Source organism: Pelecanus crispus, chromosome 7 (genome assembly GCF_030463565.1).
Source record: "Pelecanus crispus isolate bPelCri1 chromosome 7, bPelCri1.pri, whole genome shotgun sequence".
NCBI lineage: Eukaryota > Metazoa > Chordata > Aves > Pelecaniformes > Pelecanidae > Pelecanus > Pelecanus crispus.
In genome coordinates, this window is record NC_134649.1 from 4,392,141 (window position 1) to 4,415,521 (window position 23,381).

Below are 23,381 nucleotides of genomic sequence, written 5' to 3' on the forward strand. Positions count from 1 at the left end.
ACGCTCTAAATGCCAAGTGGCTCGTTTCTGTCAGGACTAAAGTGCCTCTGGGCATGTTCAAAGATGCAACTCTAGACAACTTGGGAACTTTTCAGTTCAAACAAGGGAAGTGCCTTTGGCAAGGCAGTTGAGCAAGAGTTTCTCAAGACCACAGTTTTAAATGCAGGTAGGTACTTTCATCTCAGTGAAATCCTTTCCACTATGCTCACTTCTTTTCTAATCTAGCCTTTGCTGACTAGTTTATTTTAACTGAGTAATTTCATTGTTTTCACTCAACGTAGTATTGTTCAGCATTTCTTGGTCTGTATTTTGCCAGTTGAAAATATCTAAATTACAACAGTATTTCTCAGACACTGATAAGATAAGCAGGGTGGGAAAGGTAGAATGGGGAGACAATTTTGGTTTTTTTAAGTGCTAGTTGTCTTGTTTGTTGGTTTTGTTAAGTGCCAGTCATCTTGTTTGTCAGTGATTACTACAACTATAAAAACTTTTTTTGAAGTAAATGTTTAGATATCTCAGAACAGCGTGTAGAATTTAGCAAGAAGCATAGGAGCCACAACTTTTGATTTTTGAATGCAGCAAATCCAACTGTATTTAATTCTTACAGTCATGAAGTTGATTGTGTGCCCAGTTAGTTATTAGTAGTGATCATTCCCACATGTTTCACTTCTCAAAGCCATTGTTTTAATTCTCAGAATGTTTTAGTGGTAAAAATAGGTAAATGTGGTTTGTATCTGGCAACTAGATACCTTAATGTGTTGAAATTTTACCTTTTATGAACTGTAGGACCTGAGATGAAGTAAAACTGATGTGATTCAACTTTTTTTTTTTTATTGCACACAAAGTGAGTGTGAGCAGTGAAGGTAGCTCGTAGTTCTATGGCTATATTCAAAAAGTATAGCACAAAGAAAACACCTTGCAAAAGAATTTGTATTTTAATCCATTGGTGAGTATATAAGGTGGGATTGTTGGGGTTTGTGTTTTGTTTTTTTGGGTTTGGGGTTTGTTGGTTTTTTTTTTTTGTTTGAGTTTTTACTATCTAAAATTTTTAGGCAGAGCTGTTATTTCATTTGCTAGAGCAAATTAACTCGGCTGCAGAACCTATTACCAATGTTAAATTAGAACTTAGGAAGTAGGTCAGTTATTACTAGGAGGTTGATGTACCTTACCTTTGGATGTTGATATCTACCAACTTTTCTTGTGTTATGTCAAAGCAAGACACAGAACAAATCAGGTGACCTGTCTGGAGACAGTTTTCTATCTGAGGACTTACCCTGAAATGTCCACAGTCTCCATTTATGTCTGTGCAGTTGTTTTGAGGAGTTTACCTTCAACATCAATAGAATAAATTATGCTTTAATGAGGTAAGCAGTTAGCACTAGAAGTTGCTTACAGGATGTGCTTTTTAAAAAGAATATTTTTGAACTTGAATATTTGTAGAGCTTGATTGCAATTACAGCTGAATCCAGGCAGTTCCACGTTTGTGGTTCTTCAAACTGGATTTCCTCCAATATTTTTATGACTGCTTTCCATTCTAGTTTTAAGACTTGTAATACGAGTTTTAATCCTGTAATACAAGAATAAAAACCAACCTTGAGAATTTCTATACTTAGATATTCTTGTAAAGCTGGGAATAAGGAGCCTTGGTTGTTCCCTGGTTTATCACTGCAGGGTAAGCATTGTTAGTACTTCTTCCAAAGTTGATCTGGGATGGTGTCTGAAGTCAGTACCAAGTATTTATCACAGCCTTTCAGTGTCACTAGGAGTGAAAATACTGCGGTTGTTACAATTTTAGTTCTGTGTATTTTCCCTTAAAGAGATGTCCAAATGAATTTGTAAATTCTTGTTGTATTTTGTATGACTTTTCTAGGCTACCTGGTTCACTCTGAAATCTTGTTAGAAGCCAACTGTATGTGTCGGAATGGGATGATAGGCAGTCTTTTACTAGCAGTAGCTCAGGAGCAGGCATGGACCTGGACTTGGTTGAGAAACATCTCAGGGATTTAAGCTTTTCCAAATCATTGTCTTTTTAAGTGTTGTGCAAATGAGTTTATTGCTGATAGCTGTCAGAAACACTTTTTTAATCGATAAACTGGCTTGCTGCTGGTTTGCATATAGCAAGAAAGGAGGAATACAACAATATGCTTTGTGGTAAAAAGCTTGCATGGAGAATTACGATATCCTTATTCCTGGTTGCTACTTCCCTGAGCTGCAAAACTTGAGTTTTGTCAGTCAGCAGCATCCTTCCGCGGGGGGAAGATTTGAAAGACTTGTGAAATGTTCAAAAAAGTAGCACACACAACCTCAAAAGTAATTGCACTGCTGAATGTTGGCTTCCTTAAAAGGTTGTAGGGAAGGTTTGTATGTACATATCCTGAAACTATGTCAGGAGTTCTAGTTACTAATCGTAGTTCAAGAATCTGTTCCATCTCATCCTGGTGCCAGAGACTTGAAACCTGAAAGATTTTCTGTAGAGCTTCAAAGATCTTCCAAATGTCCATGGCTACTTTGAAGGAAGTAGTAGCTACATAGAAAACAATGGGTAAGACTTTGAAGCCTAATTTGCAAAACAGCATGTACCAATTCAGTAAAAAAGATTTGTTGTCAAATGACAAAATCCCATGTGCTTATTTCTACATTCACAACATTCATCCTTTGCTTGCTAGCTTTATCTTCAAATGGAATCTTTCTGAGTTTGTCAGCTCTGAGAGTAACTTTGTTACTACAGACCTTTTATAGCAATTTCATGTAAGGATTTAACTGAAACGGAAGTTAATGCTTTCTGGAAACTTAACCTCCAGTACTTGGTTTCCTTGATAGTATTTATATTCTTCAAGAAAATCATGTATGAAATGGTGTTCTCTTTCTGCTGACACCCCTACAGCTCCTGTGAGAATTAGGCAAAGGTCCGTTACGCAGAAAATGTAACTAATTTAAAAAAAAAAAAAAATTGGTTGAATTTTATCTCTTCAAGGGAGAATCTAGTACTTGGTCATCTTCAGCAGAATGTCAGTCCCTCTAAAGGAGTGTTTCTTCACCTAAGCTAAAAACACTGACCAGTGTGATGCCAGTGTTTTCTGTACTTTTCAATTATGGGCTGATGCAGAGGGGGGGAATTGCTGGCTGTGAAGTATCAAAGGGATTGCCTTTCAGTTTCACCAAGCAAATGCTCATATCTTGCACTGTTGTTCTCTGTGGATGGATGAAGGTTGATGCTGTAAGAGTTTCTAGTAATGTAATCAAACAACATTTGCAGTGTTGTCTTATGTGCAAGTGTTACAAATTGTCGAGGTTTATTTTCATGTGGCTGTTAAACCAGTGCTTCCAGCTCCAAGGATCAACAAGGCATCTTTTCTTTTAATCCTATATTATTTGAACTGTTGGAAATGAATTAAAAAACTCTCTGAATGAATTGGTTGGACCAATTGTTAAATCTCAAGTGTTGAAGCCAGAAGATTTTGTGTATTAGTCTCCTGCATCTTAAGATAGTAATAGCACACAGAAGTATTATTTGAGCAAATTAGCAGTGCTGTATTTGGAGTGGAAAGGGTGAACTATGGAAGTCAATCCTTACAGTTGTTCTTGGTAAGATTTTGTGAGTAGCATGCAAATTTTAATACACTGCGTACTATATAATACACTGCTTACTATAAACATAAGTAAGCAAAGTTACTCTTCTTGTTAAATCTACTTTTTCAAATGTATTAGAACATACTTAGTGAAATTACCTTATATACATATATATACACCCAGTTATATTTCAATTGCTGTAGTGTTTCTGATTATTAGAAAGGTGAATTTGACAAGTATGGGCAAGGTGATGCTAAATCAAGGGGAAAGGAAAAAAAAATCTTCTTACCAAGGATAATTTAAAGACAAAACAGACTAGGATTTTGCATAAAGAATGCTGACCAAACTGTAACCAGATGAATTCTTCACTAAATCACACATCTCTGTGCCTCTGGGTATGAGAGCATTCTTAATTGCTGTCCTGGAGGCTTATTGATACGATGTATATGTTCAGTATTTAAATGAAATACAGCCAAGAGTTTGTAACAACTTGAAAGACATAGCATAATTGTGGTATTTATATCCTTCAATTGTTAAGTGCGCGAGAGAAGTTGGTTAGAAAGGAGTCCCCAGGTCATGCCAATATCTTTTCCTGGAGCCTTTTTCCTAAGGCCTATTTGAAGCCTACTAATAATCCTGTTCTCCGCATTTTAGCGACGTGATGGCAGCTTGGGTCAGCAGTAGAGTGTGTTAGTGTTCCTTCACTTCTCTCCACTGTCTTTATCCTCCCAGTATTACTACTGACATCCCCTTTTTATCCAATTGTCATCTTCCTTCTTAAGGCCCAGATTCTCAAAGTATTGAGTTTTCTAATTCTTATTAAAATTCACAGGAACCAAGTTCTGAAACAATAATTTTAAAAGATTTAAGTGTTTTGAAGATTTCAGCCTGGGTGTTCAAATTGTCTGTGTTCCTGATGTCATCCTTCAATGGCATTCATGTACGATAAGTATTTATTGCCTTAATGCTTGCTCTGTTCAAAATCAGGTATCTAGTCTTCAATTATGGCAGATGGCATTATTAATTAATTAGACATGAACCTCTCCTTACTTAAAACCCTGTATAGATTATGAACCAGGTCATATTTCCTAATAAGAAAGGTCTTGAGGAGAAAGCTTTTCGAGAGATTGTAAATGGACTTCTTCATACCTTTTATGTAGGGGAAGGTTGGTGTATTAGGAGAAGATATGAATTCATGTGAAGAAGAGGAGCTTAGCTTTTAAACTATAGCTTGCAAGATTGAGTTATGATATTGGTGTCCTTGAACATGTGACTTGGAATGATTCATTTTCAGATATTTGTTGATTCTGGAGGTAGCAGAAAGTATAGAAGTATCAAGTTTTTTTACCTTAATCTTGAAGGAATGCCAGATGGCAAGCAGATGGGTTTCACTGGTGGTGAAAAGAGAATTCAGCGTCCAAATTATTATTATTAGATCAAATTGATTCCTACTTTTTCTATGAGTATGTATATGACTGAGATTTGATTAACTGTCTGCCATTGAGATAATCAGCTAGCAAAAATGGCTAGGTACTAATAGGCAATATATTTAGAACATTCATCTGTGGGCTCCCCAGATGAATTTTAATTTTTTTTTATATAAAGGAAAACAAAAGAAACCCTTAGGTTTTGTTTTTCTGTATTTTTTTTCTTCGCTTCTTCCCCCTGCAGGTGCCATCATACACAGCAGCTCTGATTCTAGAAGTTTAATATTTAATACAGTCTCAAAGATTTGCCGAGGGGGTTTTCTCTACTGTGAAAGTTAACTAATGCTATAGTCTTTCTTAAGTAACTGCTTAGAAGCTCAGGTGAAAGCTCACATCCAATATGTGGGTTCACTGTAATTTAGTACATGTATTTGGCTGGAAAACGGAAAGAAGTGAATTTTTCTTGTTTTGTTCTAATATTTTTTTTTTCACTGAAAACTTACACATAATTTGCAGTGATATGTGACGTAATTATTTGGGTCAAATACATGCCTCCATTATCTAATTATATTTAATTGTTGTCTGATTGAGTAGGTGTTATGCTGCAGGTAAGGAGTAGTAACACTTAGATTGCACCCCAGCCCCCCCATAGTGAGATGTACAGACTAAGGTGGGGGGGGGGGGGTATTTTCTTTTTTGCAGCATTCAAATTTAAGATACCTGAAGGATAAGTACTATGGAAGTGCAGTGATAATTGAAAGGTCAGTGGGCAGCTTTGATCAAGAGGGTATGGTTACCTTGTTATTTACCATGCAATAGCTTTAATCTTGTAACAGAGTCCTACGTAGGTGGTGAGTGCTACCTAACAAATGCTCCTCAAAAAGTATGTAAAAACGTTTTTTTTTCCCATGTTATCATTTGTAACAGCCCCACATTTGCTCCAGTCAAACGTGGGTTTTGCAATTTAGTGTAACAGTGAAGAAATTGTGGATTGAGGCATAAGAAAGAGGCGTTTCTGCCAATTACCTATTACATTACTGGCACAGTATTAGCCAAGTGATATATGAATCAGCTTGCTCTAGGCTTTCCTAATTGGCAGAGGGTTCCTAAATGTTCTCCTTGGTTCATACTAGTGGTTCAGATGTGGGAAAGTATGGAGATAATTTAAAGCAACAGCAAAGCCATAATACTACCTTTCTGAAATCATCTTTCATGTTTAATATTTCTCTGGTGCATCAGTTTATTGAATACCGCTCCCAGTTTTATGGAAGGACTGAAGACTTGCAATAGCTGCAAAATAGAATACCTCAAAAAGGAGGAAAAAAAAAAAAAGAAAATAGAAAAGAAAAAAAAAACCCTATAGGAACAAACCCAGTCTTTTCTCTGGAGGGAAATGAATGAACAGGATCCAAATATTGCCTGGGTCACATCTTTTATTGCAGTCTTATGGATCATGATGAAAGTTTCAATATACTCAAAAGGAGTTGTGGAAATTAAGGCTGGAGGGGGGAAACCTCTCCAGTGTTACTTACATAGACACCATCTGTGGTTTAAGAAGCCTGAGCCCCAAACTACTGAAGGCTGGGGGTATCATCAGTTACTATTTTGTGTTTATTCTGTTCTTGTACTCTTCTGTAGCCATCTGCTGTTAGCTTCCTTCAGAGACGGTATGCTGGGCAAGGTGAAACTTTGATTCAACTTTGACATGCCTGTTCCTATTTCGTGGGTTGCTGTTTGCTGACTGCAAGCAGGAAGAGGAGGCTAATAAGAGGTTCCCCGCTCCTGGCTTGTCAGTGAGGTTCTTTCCTTCCTTTCGAACGACATTAAGGTGTCCTGCCCACCAGAACGCTAAGTAATGCCAACACTTCTGAATGCTGTTACTTATTATTTGAAACTGGGGAGAACTGGTGAGGAATGACTTTCAGCCTTATTCCTTAGTCATGGAATTTAAGAAAAAAAAAAAAAAATTAAAAAAAATCACATAAGGTTAAGTAAAGCTTACATGTTTGTATGATATCTCTAACCAAACATACACTGAGTGTATGTTTCCTTCTGCTTTAGGAATTTCAAAAATTCCACTTTATATCTTCAGGGGAACTGGAACACTTTCTGGAAAACATCTAGTTGATTGAGGGTGGAAGTATTCCTGAGGCTGGTCAACAGGAGCAGAAACCTTTCTCTTACTTTATTGGAAAACCCATACTTCATCTAATAATGCATCTAAAAACGTCAGTGTGAAGTGATGCATTTGGGGTTTCCTTTTCTGCACGATCAGCAGGCGCAGCATCCTCCCGTGCACGTATAGAGCAATATAAGTCGAGACGAATTCTCGTCATGCAACAAAATACCATGTGACTTCAAACATTTCTTCATCTACTATGTTGAAACAAGTGCAAGGGAAGGCACTCAGCATTACTACCTGTGAGTTTCACTGAGTAGATACATATGACATCAGGATTGCCTTCAGTCAGAAATCTTGAAGTGCAGCTTTGCTGGGTGGGTCTCTGAAGAATTTGAAAGAGTTCTGTAGATAGGGCGTGTTTACCTTTGACAAAGTAGTGAGTGTAATGCCTCTTCCCTGCTAATGTGCTTATGCTCTCTTTGACTGCAACATCATAAAGGTAGGAATTTCTTTTTCGCTCCTTTTTTTCTGTTCTGTGGTTTTTTTGTTTCCCCCCTGCCCCCATCGGATTATGGTCTGAATCGTTAGCATGTGCTGGTCTCTAACGTTGTCTGTTTTATAAGGGAAAATTAGAGTAACTCTTATGATAGTCTTTGGATAAAGAGTGGAATAGGTGTTAATGAGATTTTATATGTTGACACTAATCATTCCAACCTACAAGAACTGCTTTTTATTTTAGAGAAAAGTAGTACATGTTACAGTAGTAGTTTTGCTTTTCTACTTCTTGTATTGTTATTCTATTTAGTGCTTGTAAGAGCGCTTCTTTCTGAACTGGAAGGGAGGAAAATTTATTAACAGGAAAATAATGCTAGCTAATGATGTAAATGTGATTGCATTAAAAAAAACTTGAATTTAAGTTGCTTGAAAAAGCTAGTTCTAATTTTGTTCTCTAAAATGCTAAGGAAAAAAATGCTCTGTAAAAAAACCTCTGTTAAACTGAATTTCTTGTAAGACTTACCTGTTGCAGATCTGAAGAAGCTAGTGCTATAAATAACACATTTAAACAACCTGCCAGAAAGGGTTCTTTCATAGTAATGCTGTAACATTCAGATGGAGGACCCCCGTTCGTTTTTCCTCTTACATTTTGTAATGTACACCTATTTTTAGCTAGCTTCCTAGCTTGGGTCGAATCTTCAGCCGGGGTGCCACTGTTGATGAGGAGGTTATGCCAGTACACACGATGTAGCTGAAGATCTCTCCCTTGCATTTGTCAGGACGTGAAAAGGATGCTAAAGAGTGGCTGAAATAATGAAATACCAGTTACGTTCCGGCTCCTCCTCTAGTTGGCTTTGTGGGTGGAGAACGTCTGGGCAGGTTAAACTGCAAAGGAGGGGATAACCAACAGGAGGAGGACTGAGAACAGTGGAGCACAACAGACTTGCTTTAATTGCTGGTTCAGGGTGGCGTAGAGATCATTAAAGTCAATGTACAGCTTGAGCCACTATGCGTGCATGATAGCTGAAGACCCTGTTTCAGGAAGTTGCAAACAGGACACTTTCCCAGAGCACAAATGCACCAGCCCTGTCCCTTTCCCTACCTCCCAAGGGCTAATTTAAAACCTTGAGTCATCCACTGTACAGGCGGAGAAGCCAACAAGCTTTGCCTCTGCACCCTCAGCTCTTTTCTCTAGTTCCTCACTATTCTGCTGTCTTCACATGTTTTGTGGTTCTGTTGTACCTAGCAATGCGCTTGTCCTGGCCACTGAGTACCTGTATGCTGCTCTATTCTTCTCTGCCCTTAATCCTTATCTTAAATAAGTGACCGAGAAGGCTCACAGCTCTGGTAAAGTCTCCATTATATAACTTAGCATCTTAAGTTAGACTTCAGGTTTTTATTTCAAATAAAATTTTGGTAAGCTACAAAAAATAATCATTTTTGCATCTTTCCCCAATAGCAACAATTTGAAGAAAAGTGTCATACTTAAAGCTTTTTTTTCCTTACATTCTGACAAGTGTTACTAACAAGTTCTTGAAGCAGCTGGTGTTGTCCCTCTAGGTCTGTTCAAACTTTTTATGAATTAAGCATCTATTAAGAACCTGTAGTTTGGATAGGGCTTTTTCTTTTTTTCCAAAGAACTATTTTTTTTGCCTCAAAACTATTGCAGATACTTGAGTTATTTCATAGATCTTTATCCAACTCTATGAATGTTATGGATTTTTAAAGCTTAAAAGCAGACATAATTTGCACTGTAACTGTACAGTGTGAGAATTGTATTTCACTTTCCTCAGCTGCCTGCGATCAGCTAAAACCATTTTAGCTGCTCAAAAATGATTTACCTTTAAGTAGAAAGAGTATGGTAACTTTCACCCAGAAAATGAATTATTTCAGATTGGTCTGGTTCTCTTCCCTTCCCCCTGCCTCCCCCTGCCCCAGAGAACAGGGAAAAAATATAAACTCACTTGCCACCTTAATTGAGATTTATTCAAAGTGCTATTTTAGCCTGCTACAATATAGTAACCAAGTTACAAGGTAATGTGATAGAATAGTAAAAGAAGTAAAATACACTAATTGCCCTATAACTAGGCACTTAAACAGTTTTACAGTTGAGATTTGTACAAGCTAGGGAGTATATTTGAAGTTAAAGGTCTCATAGCAATCTTAATTTGGCTGTTTTATGTGTATGGAGTATTTCAGTGTTTCATCATAAGAACCTCTAAGTCCGACAGCTCTTTTATTCTGTGCTGCCACTGGCTGTGTGTGTAGGCTTGGTAAGATGTCATTCACGCTGTGGCTCAGGTTGTGCGGAATTTAACTGGAATCGTGTTTTCACATTTGGACTAACAAGATGAGAAAAGACAAGATGCAAAGAGATGGTAGCATCAGCCCAATACCCTTCGTTCAGTTATCTCCTCCACAAATTGTAGTTCAAACTCTTTATGCCAATTAGGCACAAAACACTGCTCGATCATTTGGAAAAAGCAGTGCCAAGGAGCAGGAACAAGCAGTGTCTCCAACTGGCAGATACTTACAACTAACAACTGATGCCTGAATGAATGGTTTTGCATGGAAGGAAACAGTGGAGGTCAGGGTTGCTCTTACTGCCTTAGGGACTAATAATTTTTTAGCATAAAAAATTATCGGTGGAGAAGCTAATCTGGTGTCACATCCTGTGATTTCTCAAACTTGCAAGTTGCAAGTATGTCCAGAAGATGTATAAAGCAGCTGTTGTACATTTGAAAGGCTGTATGGCACAGTATCAACTGTCAACACTTGCACGAATACTAAACCATTAACAAGTTAGGGTTTGTACGTGTGGGGGTTTTTGGATTTTATTAAAACTCACTTTTCTGTAGTATTGGGAATTTAAAAAAAAAAAAACCAAACCAAAAACCCATATCTCTCAGTGCTTCTGCTATCCTCAGTAGGAAAAAGGTTGCATAACTTAGCAACAAAGCGTAGGTCCCATGTTTTTTCACCTGTTTCATGGTGGTGATTGCAGTTGGGATTCTTTAAACAATGTGCTGTCTATTTTTAGCAGAACACAAATCTGCTGCTGAAACTTGTGTGTTAACTGTTGCATATATTGCTTAGTCTTAAGCAAAACCAAAACCTGTGATATGGTGGATCTGATCTTTATTTACTCTTTTAAACCACTTTGGTTTAATGTTGATGATTAACAGCGTGGAACAGCTTTGCTATCTCTTTTGATATCTGGGAGACTTGATTTTTTTTTCCCAACAGTCACTGCACCAGCTTTACCAGTTCTACCATAGGAGAATTGTGTTATTCTTGCTCTTTGCTGATTCCATTTTTTCCCTGTTACACCTCTGGAGTCATATTGAATAGACAGGCTAATAAGACGCTTAGAGAAATTAAGGCTTCTTTCACTTGCATGTTTGTGCTAGTGATCCATTGGGTTTTCTAGTTTATTCAGTAAATAAGGATATGAAATCCTCCTAACACATCCTTCAAGCCTGGATATCGCCTTCTCTTAGTTCTGGGTTTGGAAATGCAGCTTTTGCAAGCAAGAGCTTTTGTGCAGAGAACACAATCAAAGCTTTGGCTCTGTTTCTTTTTATTCATTTCCCAGACTGCAGCAGCCAGAAATTCCACTTCAAAGCAGCTCCTGAATTTGTTTTTCAAAATGTAGCTTTTGTCAAACCAAAATTTACCCTTTTTTGCTTAATGGCATTAAAAATACAACTGTTTTTTTTAATTTAATATATCAAGGATCCAAGGAACAGGGCTTTGAAAGAAACTTCACATTGGTACTTCCCAACTGTGTAGGCTTTCCTTTAATTATAAAGGATGCAGTTCCTGAAGTAATCATTCCTGATTTTCCTGCTTTGCACTAGCCCATTTATAACTAGATTAGGCTACAGAGGAGATCTTTCCTTAGCAAGGAGGTGATTAGATTTCTTTACTTGGAGTATTTAATTTCTAAAATGCAGGGGAACTTTCCGGTTTTCTGAAATATCTTTGTTTTGTTGTTAGGCTGACTTTTAGGCCTTTCTAGAGCAAAAGCAACAATTTCAGTTTTGTCAGTGAAAATAATATTGGTGGTGCTGGTGTATGGGTAGGAATCTGGGAAGAAGCAAGGGTCTTTTCACCTTGGGTTGGGCAGAATACGGGTCACTCAGCTGTTGTCATTTCTCACTCCACACATCTTGCTGCTTGCTTCATGCTGTTATGAACAGTAAGGGAAAAAAAAGCTCTGAGCTCAGCACTTAGCAACAGGAGGTTCAGGCTGGGTAGGCTTTCAAGTTTCTTGTTAGAGCTGGTCCCAGATGAGGACGAGCTGGGCCTTTGCATATGCTGCCCATTCTTTGGAAGCAGTGTGTGTGAGGGGGAGAATAGCAACTTGTGACAGTTTATGCAAACTAAAAAGATCAGCTGCCTTTGAAATCCAGCATCTACAGCTTGATCCCAGCACTGGAACTGGTTGCCACCACTTGTGGTTACACTGGAACACCTGCCTTTGTGTGGTAACCAGCTCCCGACAAAAGTACGTGTCCTCTAGTTTTACGCTGACGTACAAGAGAAACAAACACAGGTCCCGAGGACTGCAGTCATAGCGCTTCTCAGGGGCGAAAATTTCTCGGCAGCATAAAGTGAGCCTGTTGCAAAACACATTCCGCTCACCAAGTGATAAGAAACTGGTTCTGCCGTTTCCCACCCAGATTTCGGGCGCTATATGAGGAAATGCCAGTCTACTTCACCATCACTGCTCGTAGCCCGTGGGTGGCAGAAGGGACAGCTGAAAGACTTCTACCTATTTATTAGTCCATTCCACAAGAGGACCTGTGGTGGATGCCTTCCCTTTCCCACTCACACTGTGGGCACTTGGAAGAGCTGTTCTCGGTGTAATACTGTATGGCCAGAGGGTTACTGGCCTTCCTAACCTGTTCGGATTTAACAAGCTGCCAAAAACCTTTGGGTTAAAACCAAAACTAAACAGTATAGACAACATCATTTAAAATATATGCAAGTGCTTGAGGTTGGTCTACATGTAATATGCCAGAACAATAGCCCTTGGGGGGGCAAAACCTTTTTTTCCCCATAAAAAGTAGCATGCAAACAGTAACAGCAAAATTTTCTCTCCTGTGGCGCTGGCAATATGCCTTTAACCTGATGTGGTCCGAAAGCAGAGTTTGCTCTCTCTGCCTCATTTGATGTCTGCCTCGTGAATTGATGCAGATGTGGGATTAAGGGTTCTGAGAAGTCACTCTGCCACAATTGTCCCAGGCAGCTGGTAATCGGAAGGAGGAGAGATTAGCAAATGGCAGCTATGGTTTTCCTAACAGACAAAGCTTGCTGGAGACAAATGACCTGTGTGCTTTCTATTGGTCTCCTTTTCTCCATCCTCTGGCCTCTTCTTTCATGATTTACACAGGCATTGTTTAGGGTCAAAAGGATTCAAAGTAAATAATTTAGAATGAAGCGGGCAAGTCATCATGTGGAGAAAGCTGATAATGAGGATTAGCTTTTGGGACAGTGGTTGCTGTAGATGTGGTGAGTAAACCATAGAACTAGATTATTTGTATCGGTGATGCTGTGGGAGCACTGAAAGAACCTTTCTGGCAGAGGGGATGGGATAATAGATGGGTTCATCTTCTTTAAAAGTGTAATTTAGTTCGAATACTAATTTTAATCAAAGTTTCTAGGAAGTAGCAAGTATGTATTTGTGGAGAAGGAGATGATAAATAAAATTAGTGCTGAGTTATTCCTGGTTAGTTTGCCTTGAGTGGTCCTTCCTGGGATGGAGACTTCTGTCAGGTGTCAGCTTCCTTTTCATACAGAAAAACATACAAAGTACATGTGGGTTTCATGAGATATTTCTCAGCAAGCTGAAAGGGCCATAGCTTGTTTGTAGTACAGGAGAAGAGAACCTTGCTTGTATATGATGTCTGCAACAAAATAGTATTTATGGAGTTCCTATACATTTCAGGAGGGACAAAACTACTTAATCACACAGCCACAGCTGTCAGCCATTTAAGAGCAAAGAGGGCAGAAAGAGAAACTGTAAAATGCTCAGGTCACTGCTGCCCAGGTGTGTTTGGAAGGACTTCCTCACCTTCCAGGTGCTCCAGGAACCTCGTGATGAGAGCTGAAGCTGAAGGGAGACAGGAAAACAGCCCAACTACTTAAAGAGCTGCTATTATGAAGATGGAAATCTCCAAGATTGCCTGGGGAATGGCCTGATTTGCTGCAGTGAAAACCTAGGTTGGATGTAGGGTGAACATCCAATTTAGGGGTAATGAAACATAAGAACAGGCTGCAGACAGACATGGAATCTCATCAACAGTTTTCTAAGAACTGCTTGGACAACGTTCATCAGGGATGGTCTAATCCCCCGTGTGCAAGGCAAATCCTGGTACAAATACAGGGGATTATAGAAGAAAGAGTTTCAGAGAACCCACCTTTCTATGACTCTGGTCAGGAAGGATTCCTACTGAAATCTGTGGACTCTGGATCAGACTCCAAATCCCAGAATTCCCTTAAATTTTAGATTAAGCATGTGCTTATGAGCTCAGTTAAATAGAGATGCATTAACTAATTTAAGACGCGAAAAGGTAGTCACACGGTAAGGCATCTGTGTGTGGAAGCAAAACATGAATTAGTGAAATCCCAAGAATCCAATATGAAAATACGCACTACTGTGTTTTTCTAGGGTTTTAAGTGTTCTGGGTGCATATTCAATTACAACCCATCTCACCATAGTCCAATTGTTAGTGCTCTTTCCACTGTGTTATAATAGACGGGCCTATTTTTATTACAGTTACAGTTTGTGATAGCTTGCAATGCACAGTCTAGTTTAAAAATACAGATATATTAGGAAGCAGAACTGTGTAATGAGTTTCTCCCCTGGTCTTCTGCAAGCCTTTCTGTCTGACCTAAAATGTCATGTTTCAAAGCCCTGCTTCATTATCATGGCGCCTGCTAGCTGTAGTTAAGGGTCTGTTAGCAGCCCCATTATAAATCCCTACTTCCAGGAGTTTATAATTCAGCAGTAAAAAATTGCTCTAGGCTGAAACTTGGCATATAAAGTCTTGGTGCAGAAATAATTGTGATTTCTCCCTCCTTTATTTTTGCATTTGCTTATACACACACAATTCATTCAGTAGGTTTTTACTGTCCCCTTTTGGCATTTAAAAAGATTAAACAGCTGGGTTATTAATATTTCAATACTGACTACTGTGCACGGCCAGTAAATTGATTCACAGTGTCTGTTAACTCGGCTCTGACGGATACAAGTCACCGTTTCACAAACCTGCTGCAAGGCTTCAGCTTAGTGGAAACAGCCCGGCGTGGATCGCGTGGGCTGTTCATTAGCTGTGGATTGAAGTGGGCTTCGGAGCCAGCCGTGTCCGAACCTGGAAAGCTGGTTTGAGTGCACCAAGCTGGGTGTCCTGACCCAGCACGGGTGGAAGCTACGTGCGGCTGCAGGCAAAACTAAAGCTGTGTGGCCCTTGCTCAGATACGGAGTAACATGAAAGGGCCTGAGCTACGGTCTGTCCTCAGCATGGTTTGATCTTATCACTTGGTCCTGTATAAAGGTATCGCTGCGAGAGCTTCCGATGGGATTTCTAATGCTATGAGGAGACTTGGTTGAAATTCTCCCAGCTCAACTATTTCCTCATCGAAACTATGGTTCAATGAAATCGGTTATTTCTGCATATTTTTTTCTGGTTTACAGGAAACTTTAGTATGGAAAAAGTTATTTAAACTTAGTCCTAGAAATTATAGAAAGATTACTTATTTCAGCCTTATGGAAAACATTATAGCAACTTCTATTTTTATTCAATTTTAGAGTGTTTTTATAGGATATATAACATGCTTGTACTGTTAAGTCTTTACAACTAAATGAGGGATAACAGAAATTTAGAAATATATAATGTAGAATGCAAAGCTGGAAAAAAAGCAGTCAAGAAGGCCAATGGTATCCTGGGGTGCATTAGGAAAAGCGTGGCCAGCAGGTGAGGGGAGGTTATCCTCCCCCTCTACTCTGCCCTGGTGAGGCCACATCTGGAGTGCTGTGTCCACTTCTGGGCTCCCCGGTTCAAGAAAGACAAGGAACTACTGGAGAGAGACCAGGGGAGGGCTATGAAGGTGATTAGGGGACTGGAGCATCTCTCTTACAAGGAAAGGCTGAGAGAGCTGGGTCTGTTTAGCCTGGAGAAGAGAAGACTGGGAGGGGATCTTACCAACGCTTACAAATATCTTAAGGGCAGGTGTCAGGAGGATGGAGCCAGACTCTTTCCACCGGTGCCCAGTGACGGGATAAGGGGCAACGGGCACAAACTGAAACACAGGAAGTTCCATCTGAATATGAGGAAAAACTTTATTCTGAGGGTGACAGAGCACTGGAGCAGGCTGCCCAGAGAGGTTGTAGAGTCTCCTTCTCTGGAGATACTCAAAACCCACCTGGATGCGATCCCATGCGACCTGCTGTAGGAGAACCTGCTTTAGCAGGGGGGTTGGACTAGACGATCTCCAGAGGTCCCTTCCAACCCCAACCATTCTGTGAAAATGAGACTTTTACAAGAATGAAATGTTTTTATTTAGGTGAATTTTTTTTTTTCCTTCAAGAAATGATTTTAGACATTTTGTTCTGATATAGGATTTGGTCACAGTTAAATCATAGTATTTCTTGCAAATCTCAAGAAAAAAAAAAAAGCTTGCTGTGCACTGTAATTTTAAACTTGGTCCTGTGCTCAGGTGTTTGCAAAATCAGGATCAAGGTGTATATTGCCATTAGCATATTAAACAGCAGTAATTCAGCAGTGAAATGTCTTCATTATTGCGGAACTGAGTCACCCCCTGGACTTTTTCATTTCTTTTCCACCCTTCCACCCACTTATATTTAATTTATGAAGACAGCCTAGGGAAAATCAGTTCTCTTTAGTTTCATTTGCGTATTGGTATGATAGGTTATAAATTATTATTATTATTGTGAAAGATTTGACCAGGTACTAAGCAGTCTAGTGTGAATGACTGAGATGAGACAGCAGATTAAACACCCACTGCAGATTTCAAAGGCTCTGCATTGGTTTATACCAGCTCCAAATTCAGCTCTATTATTTTATCTTCTGCTGGATTATAATCCCACCTGCATGCTCTAAACCAAGGGGGTTTCAACTTCCTGTAACGGATTTTTTTTTTTCTTTTTCCTTTTTTCTTTTTTTTTCTGAGAAAACTGACACAATTACACACTTCACTGGCAAGGTCTGTTTGCTCTTGATTTCATCTGGGACACATGAGTATCTCTACAGTGCCCACAGTTTCTCTGTAGAATGTCTCTGTTGGAGCTGCAATACCAGTGCAACCCATGCAGGCCAGGACAGCTTGTTCTTGTGGGACCCAAGCCTCATCTGCTCTTTGCTTGTACCTTATCTTAGGAAATGTCCCACCAGCTGGGAACCACTGTTCTACACAACAAGGTTCAATATGTTTTATTTCATGCGTTTTCTTTTTAACACATTAGGAATAATTTTTAATTATCTTTTTATTTGCTTAGCATGGCGCACATATTAAAGACCCTCAACAGCTGGTTCTGGTGGGAGAATATCTGGATGCCTGTCAACGTCACATGGGCACATTTTGTAGACCGTGATGGGCTTGTCTTTCCAAAACCACATCAATTATATGCCACAATACCATATGCTTTTGTATTGCTGATTATCCGATTCTTCAGTGAAAGGTAAGAAACATAAATGCAATTTTATGCTAATATTAATCCTCTTTAATGCTAAAAATTTTTGAAAAATAAGATATCTTTAGATCAATGTCCTTAAGTTTTTAAAAAGGAGAATTAGTTGGTAGTTTGCTAGAAAGATCTAGTACACGTAATATGACAGGTGAAAAATTGGGAAATACTTTCACTATTAAGTACGTGTGGCTGTAGTCCAATCTAGAAGGGAAATATTTCTATCTGGCTTTTCTAGAACAGCGTTTAGATAATTCTAACTATCTCCTTTTGCTAGAGATACAATTAATCCCAAACCATTTGGGTTTCCTTTTGCTTTTTCTCCTTCAGTGGAAGGGTAGAGGTATTTGTCCTCCAAACCAAACCTCTCCTTTTGTGTCATCCTCCACCAGAACATTTGTGTGATGCTGATGGATCCCAGTTGTCTAGCTGTAGCAAGACTGCAGGGATCTCAAAGTTTCATGTGAACATTTTATGGACATCTAGTAATATAGTAATACTGATTCTCCCCCCTCCCCCCCCAACTTTGGCACTGAAAGATGGATTGTTTCTGCAGCTGGAATCTTATGGGTCAGGCAGAGGTTGGCTCCACAGAAGAAAGCACAAATATATTAAGATTTGCAGGGCTTTGACTTATTTATTTGTGCATTTTTTGCTTGACTTTCTTTTTTTTGCTCTAAAGAATGTGATTAGTAGGTTTCTATAATTATTTCGGGATAGAATGAGGAAATTTGGAATGTCATAAGCTGGACAGACTTGAAACAGAACCAGATAAGATCATTCATGTTAGAGATCAAAAGTAATTTGGATCATATGTTTATAACCATTCACAGTGTCTCCTGAGTAAATGCTTGCCCAACTGTGTCTCACTGCGCTGCTATTGGAATCACTCGTGTGAATAATTAGCCCACACATCTGGCCTGCAGTGAATCTGCCCATGAATGAGGAAAGCTGACCGCTGTTATGAGTAATAAGGAATCAATTGCTGATATCAGCAGGAGTGAAGGGTGGCTTTCTCAGAAAAGCCTGCCCAAGTAGAGGAGCGAAGCATTTGGCATGCTCTGCAGCAATTTGTATTGGAAAATGGAAGAGAAAGAGAAGCCTTCGGCCTCTGGGGGAGTTGCTGTGTGCCACAAGCTAGAGGCCGCAAGCCAAATCCAGTGTCTTGGGCAGCGGGAGCTGGGTGAAGCAACATGCTAAGGGACTGCCACTAGGAGAAAGTGTCCCAGTAGCAATCTTTCAGCTCACATGGAGAGAGCACCTGTTCTTGTTTCACTCTCCCTTAACTGTTGTTTAACTCCAATATGCCTCTGACAAACACAGGGACACAAAAATCAGGATCTTTCCTTTAGTTTTATAACATTTCACGACCACAAACTTGAGTCCTTGGATCTGCTTTTATGCATAACTGCTAATATGCTATGGTTCTCTCAGGATTAGCTAGAGGAAGATTCCTTTCGCTCACAGTGCACTGTCATATCCTATAGCAGATTAAATTTCTTCAGATTTATTTTCTTCATATCCTGGCATGAGAATAGCTAAGGTCTTGTAACTGTGTTGGTTTTTTTTAAAAGTTTTTCATGGTATGTCTTTTCAGATATGTTGCTATACCTCTAGCAAAAGCCTTAGGTATAAAGAATGTAAGACGTGTGAAGCCACAGCCTAATCCTGTTTTAGAGAGTTATTTCCGGGAGTGCTCAAAACATCCATCCCAAGTAAGGATTCTCATTCTTTTAAACTAGTTTTGGTTCTGGAAAATCCCAAGTCGTACTGTTTCAATCAGCTATCAGCAATGACATCATGGGATGAGTTCCAGCTGATTGACAGATGACTTAATTTATTTGGGTTTTTGTTGCTGTTCTGCTGACAAGGGTATATGGCATCCAAAACAGAAAATATGTTTAAGATGTTTAATTTTCTGGCATGCTGTTCTAGGTTAGACTGTTAATATTATTTCCAGTGAAGATCAGTGTTCCATCTTTAACTCATTCTGCCTGGAGAAAACATCAGCTGACATCTGTTGTTGGAAAGTGGTATCATATTTATTGCAAGCAATAATATTGGAACGCTAGCATGGAAGCCTTTTGATCCATTATATTGCTGCATGCTTAATCCTGGCTTATGTGAGAAAGAAAAGCAATCTTTCTATTACCTCGCTGTTTGTTTTTAAATTTGAACAAGAAAAACATAATAGCCAATGTTTACCATCTCAAAAAATGAGGCAACTTGATTGTTGATGGGAAACAGGTACGTTGCTGTGAATGCAGCCTCAAAAAGTTCACTTACCTACATACAGATACCAAAAATTGCAGCGTTCCTACACTGTTTTGAAAAGAAATATGTGCTTTCTAGTGATGAGGGATATTGATAGTTATTGATATGTGGAACTTTGCTTTCTATCCCTAACTCTGCTGTTCTCTTACTGTGTCTTTTGCCTGGTATCATAAGGAATAGAGGCATTTGTGTTCACATGTGAGCTCTTCTTTATCTGGGCAAGTATCCTGATCTCTGTTTCACACCTTCCTTCTGCACGAGTACGGTTTGACGATTAATCTCTGAAAGGAAGCACAGCATTTTTATACTTGTCAGTACATGGGAAAGATTCAGGCTGCCTCCTTTAGGTGTCTAGCTTGGGGACCAGCGTGCCTGGGAATGCATGCAGAGGCAATTGGCTGGCAATTGAGGGCTATGAGGCTCCATTGTCTGTCAAAACAAGGTCTGTATTCCTGCATGGCAAGTAGAGAGCTCTCCAGCCAGCAGGATGGGCTGAACACAGAGGCTGTTTGTGCTCCTGCCCTCCCCAGCAGCTGAGGTTTGCCTTTGCTCACATACCAGAGCTTTCTCTGGGGGTAGGAGACTAGCTGAACTGGACTAACCTTGGTGGAGGCAGCGCTGCTGCCACCCACTATTTGCATACTAGCCTTGCGGGGAAAGAGCTTCCTCGGGGATGAGTCGATCACCACCTCTGCTCCTGCAGCAGCCCCAGGGGAGGTCAGCCCACACCTTCTGCACTTCGGGATGGCGGAGAGGGAGGAGGCCTACGGGCTGCTGCACATGGGGCACTGAGCACCCGCAAACGCAGGAGTCGCACTGCCTCGTGCTTAGCACGTGCTGGGATGGCTGCATGGCAGGGCCACTTCACCTTCATAGAATCATAGGATGCTTTGGGTTGGAAGGGACCTTGAGAGACCATCGAGCCCAACCCCCCTGCAGTAAGCAGGGATTGAACCTGGAGCACACATAAAGCAGAGACACCCGACTGTTGCACTTGAATGGCTAGATGCGTTTCTAGGCAATGCTCTAGCCCTCATTTATTTTTAGGTGTCAAAAGGCAGTCTGGATTTTGCTCAGTAAGATTGACTTGCCCTGTACCACAGAAGTACATTGGATTTGAGAACAGAGCTCAGGTCACCTTAATTCCATGCCTGTGTCTCACCTGTGAGGTTCATTTAAATATAATCTAATAATTATGATTAGTTAAGATATTAGATGCAATGTCCATACATGTTGATATGTGGCATTTTCCCCTCCAGCCCAGCCTCTTGTTTAGCAGTAGAAGTTGCATCTTTGAAACTGCCAGAAGCCACCAGAAAGGCACAGTCTGTGGATCTGTATGTTTCATGCCTGCTTTATTTATATAAATTAGTGTCTCAAAAATCCAGGATTTCTGTGAGTGTCACTTAAAAATTAAACCAGGAAGCCTGCAAGGTAAACCTCCACAGATAGTTAATATTAGTAATATTTTTAAATTAAAACCTTACAACAGTGGGAAGCTGATCTGTGGACTACAAAATAAATGAAAATGACATTGGAGTACATCTTGTCGCTAACACTATTCCATTTTTTTACAGTCAGATATTCAAGGCCTTGCCAAAAAGTGCAACTGTACAGTCCATTTGGTGGAAAAGTGGTTTAGGAGACGGCGAAACCTTGAGATCCCAACAGTGCTTCGGAAATTCCAGGAAGCTTTGTAAGAAAAGACAATGCTTTTGATTACTATGGATTTTACTGTTTTGAAAAAAAAAGATTGAGGTCCTCAGGTGCCTTTTCAGGGGGGACTAGTTTCCAGAAAGCTGGGTCTGTCTGACTAGCCTTTTGGTTTGTGCATACACAAACGAATTGAAAGGATCTAGTAGCATTTCTCCAAATGGTGTGGCTTAAAAAGATTAGGCTAACAGCTTCTCCTGAAAAAAACCTCAACGATATTTTACAGTTTTCTTCACTGTGGAATAATGGACTTATTTGTAAGCTCCTGCTACATAGTGCTTAGTGAAAACATGCAGAGAATAAGAAAATATTTTTCTGTCTGCCAGTAATCATCAGGGAACCAAAATGCTTACTCACTCTTGTTTATATATGTATCCATACCGCTATCTTGGGATGCTATTATGTGTACAGACGTCAGTTCAAGAGCAGGAATCATGGCATCCTAACTACGTGATAGGTGTCACAGCTTGAACGTGGGGTACGGTGCAAAAGATGAGCTCAAATACTCTGATGAGAGTGGGCCATTGAGCAATTTTGAGTGATAATAATGAATATGTAAGAAGTTTTGAAACCTCCTGCATATGATTGAAAACAGAAAGAGCATTCAAGAGTATGATTTTTCATAAATGTGTAAGAATTTCCCCATACCTAAACATTTTACTATTTAACTATTCCAGTGTTATCCAAAATCTCATACAAACTGCAAATCCCAAAATGGGCATGGCTTTACTTACATAGCTCATCCCTTTTGGATGCTGAAATGAACTGTACTGGTGTAAAACACTTTCCTAATGTCCTGTGTATTTGGACTTTTGACTAGTGTAATTACACTGGCAAAAATTCACATGATTATAATATTTAACATCTTTTAGCGTAGATTATCTTAAGGAATGAGGGTTAAAAGTACAGCTACAAAGCTCAAAGTTGAGTACTTTATCAAGATTATTTTCAGTGTGAATCAATATGATAATGATTTGATGTCTTCTGTTGGGCATAAATCCAGCTGATAGACATAGATGTGTCGCTCCGAAGCCTGAGTTGAGTCAACTGTCCCGGCAAACATCCATGGTTTATTTTTGCTGTTGTTTTGTGGATCAGTTAACTTTGTTTTACAACTGACAATAAGATTTCCTACTGTTGATAAGACCTATCTGCCATGGATGCATGTCTCTAGTAATATACAGCCAGACTGAAATGAAAACTTGCTTGGCAGCTCGAGTGAGAATGAAGCAAACAGGTTTCTCTTGTGCAATTTTGTGAACCTTGCTCTGCTCTTTGTCAGTGAATTTAGTTGGGTATAATTCTCAAGGCAACAAAAGAACAGAGCTATTCCACGCTAATAGGCAGTGTTACGAACCTTGTGAAATTTTTGAAAGCCTGCAATCTCCAGGATCATTTTTCTGAATCACAGGGAAAATCTGATGAGCCAGATCTAAACCATACTTAAGCTATTAGTTCTCCCAGTTAAGCAACACTGGAAAGCCCCTTTGCATGAAAACTTCCCGGCCTTAAAAGACTTCCCAGCCTTTAACTTCACGTACTAAATTCTTTTTTGTTAGACTCGCTTCAAGAGAAAAGATTCCTGCAGTTAAATCGGAAAATCCTTTTGCCATAGCTCTTGTTCAGTGCTCTCCCTGGTGGCCAGGTCCAGAGCTTAAAAGGCACTTGGGTAAAACGCGGTGAATTTGGGCAAACTTTAGTTTAGGTTTTGTTCACCAAATTCATAAAGAAGCTTGGCTAGATGCAAAATGAGGTAGTGCTCTGGCAGTCTTGCACGTATGATGAGTTCATCTGAAGCACTGTTTATTGCCAAGTGCATTCAGTATATATTTGCAGGGCTGGGGACTAATGGCACAGTCTTGTTAGGTGCTCTGTGCTTTGGATCTGATCCAGGAAACCGCTTACACTTTACAGTCAACACAGAATCAGTACCGCTATATCCACCGGACTACCCACACCTCCCTTCCTGGAAATAGAAGGCACGAGGGCAGAATCAGCCCCTGTGTAAAAAGTCTGCCCCATGCCACGGTGTTGTTTTTCCTACTGTCTCTTGGTTAACTCTGAGCCA

At 39.7% G+C, this 23,381-nt stretch overlaps 1 protein-coding gene across 1 annotated transcript in view; it reads left to right on the top strand.

Annotated features, from left to right (window-relative positions):
• Positions 1-1,308: 1,308 nt before the first annotated feature.
• CERS3 (ceramide synthase 3) overlaps positions 1,309-23,381 on the top strand; it is a 48,455-nt gene continuing 26,382 nt past the window's right edge. The window contains exons 1-4 of the mRNA XM_075714137.1: positions 1,309-1,364; positions 17,138-17,320; positions 18,924-19,041; positions 21,178-21,296. Of these exons, the coding sequence (XP_075570252.1) occupies positions 1,360-1,364; positions 17,138-17,320; positions 18,924-19,041; positions 21,178-21,296 (425 nt within the window). The 5' untranslated portion in view covers positions 1,309-1,359. The remainder of the gene's footprint in view (positions 1,365-17,137; positions 17,321-18,923; positions 19,042-21,177; positions 21,297-23,381) is intronic.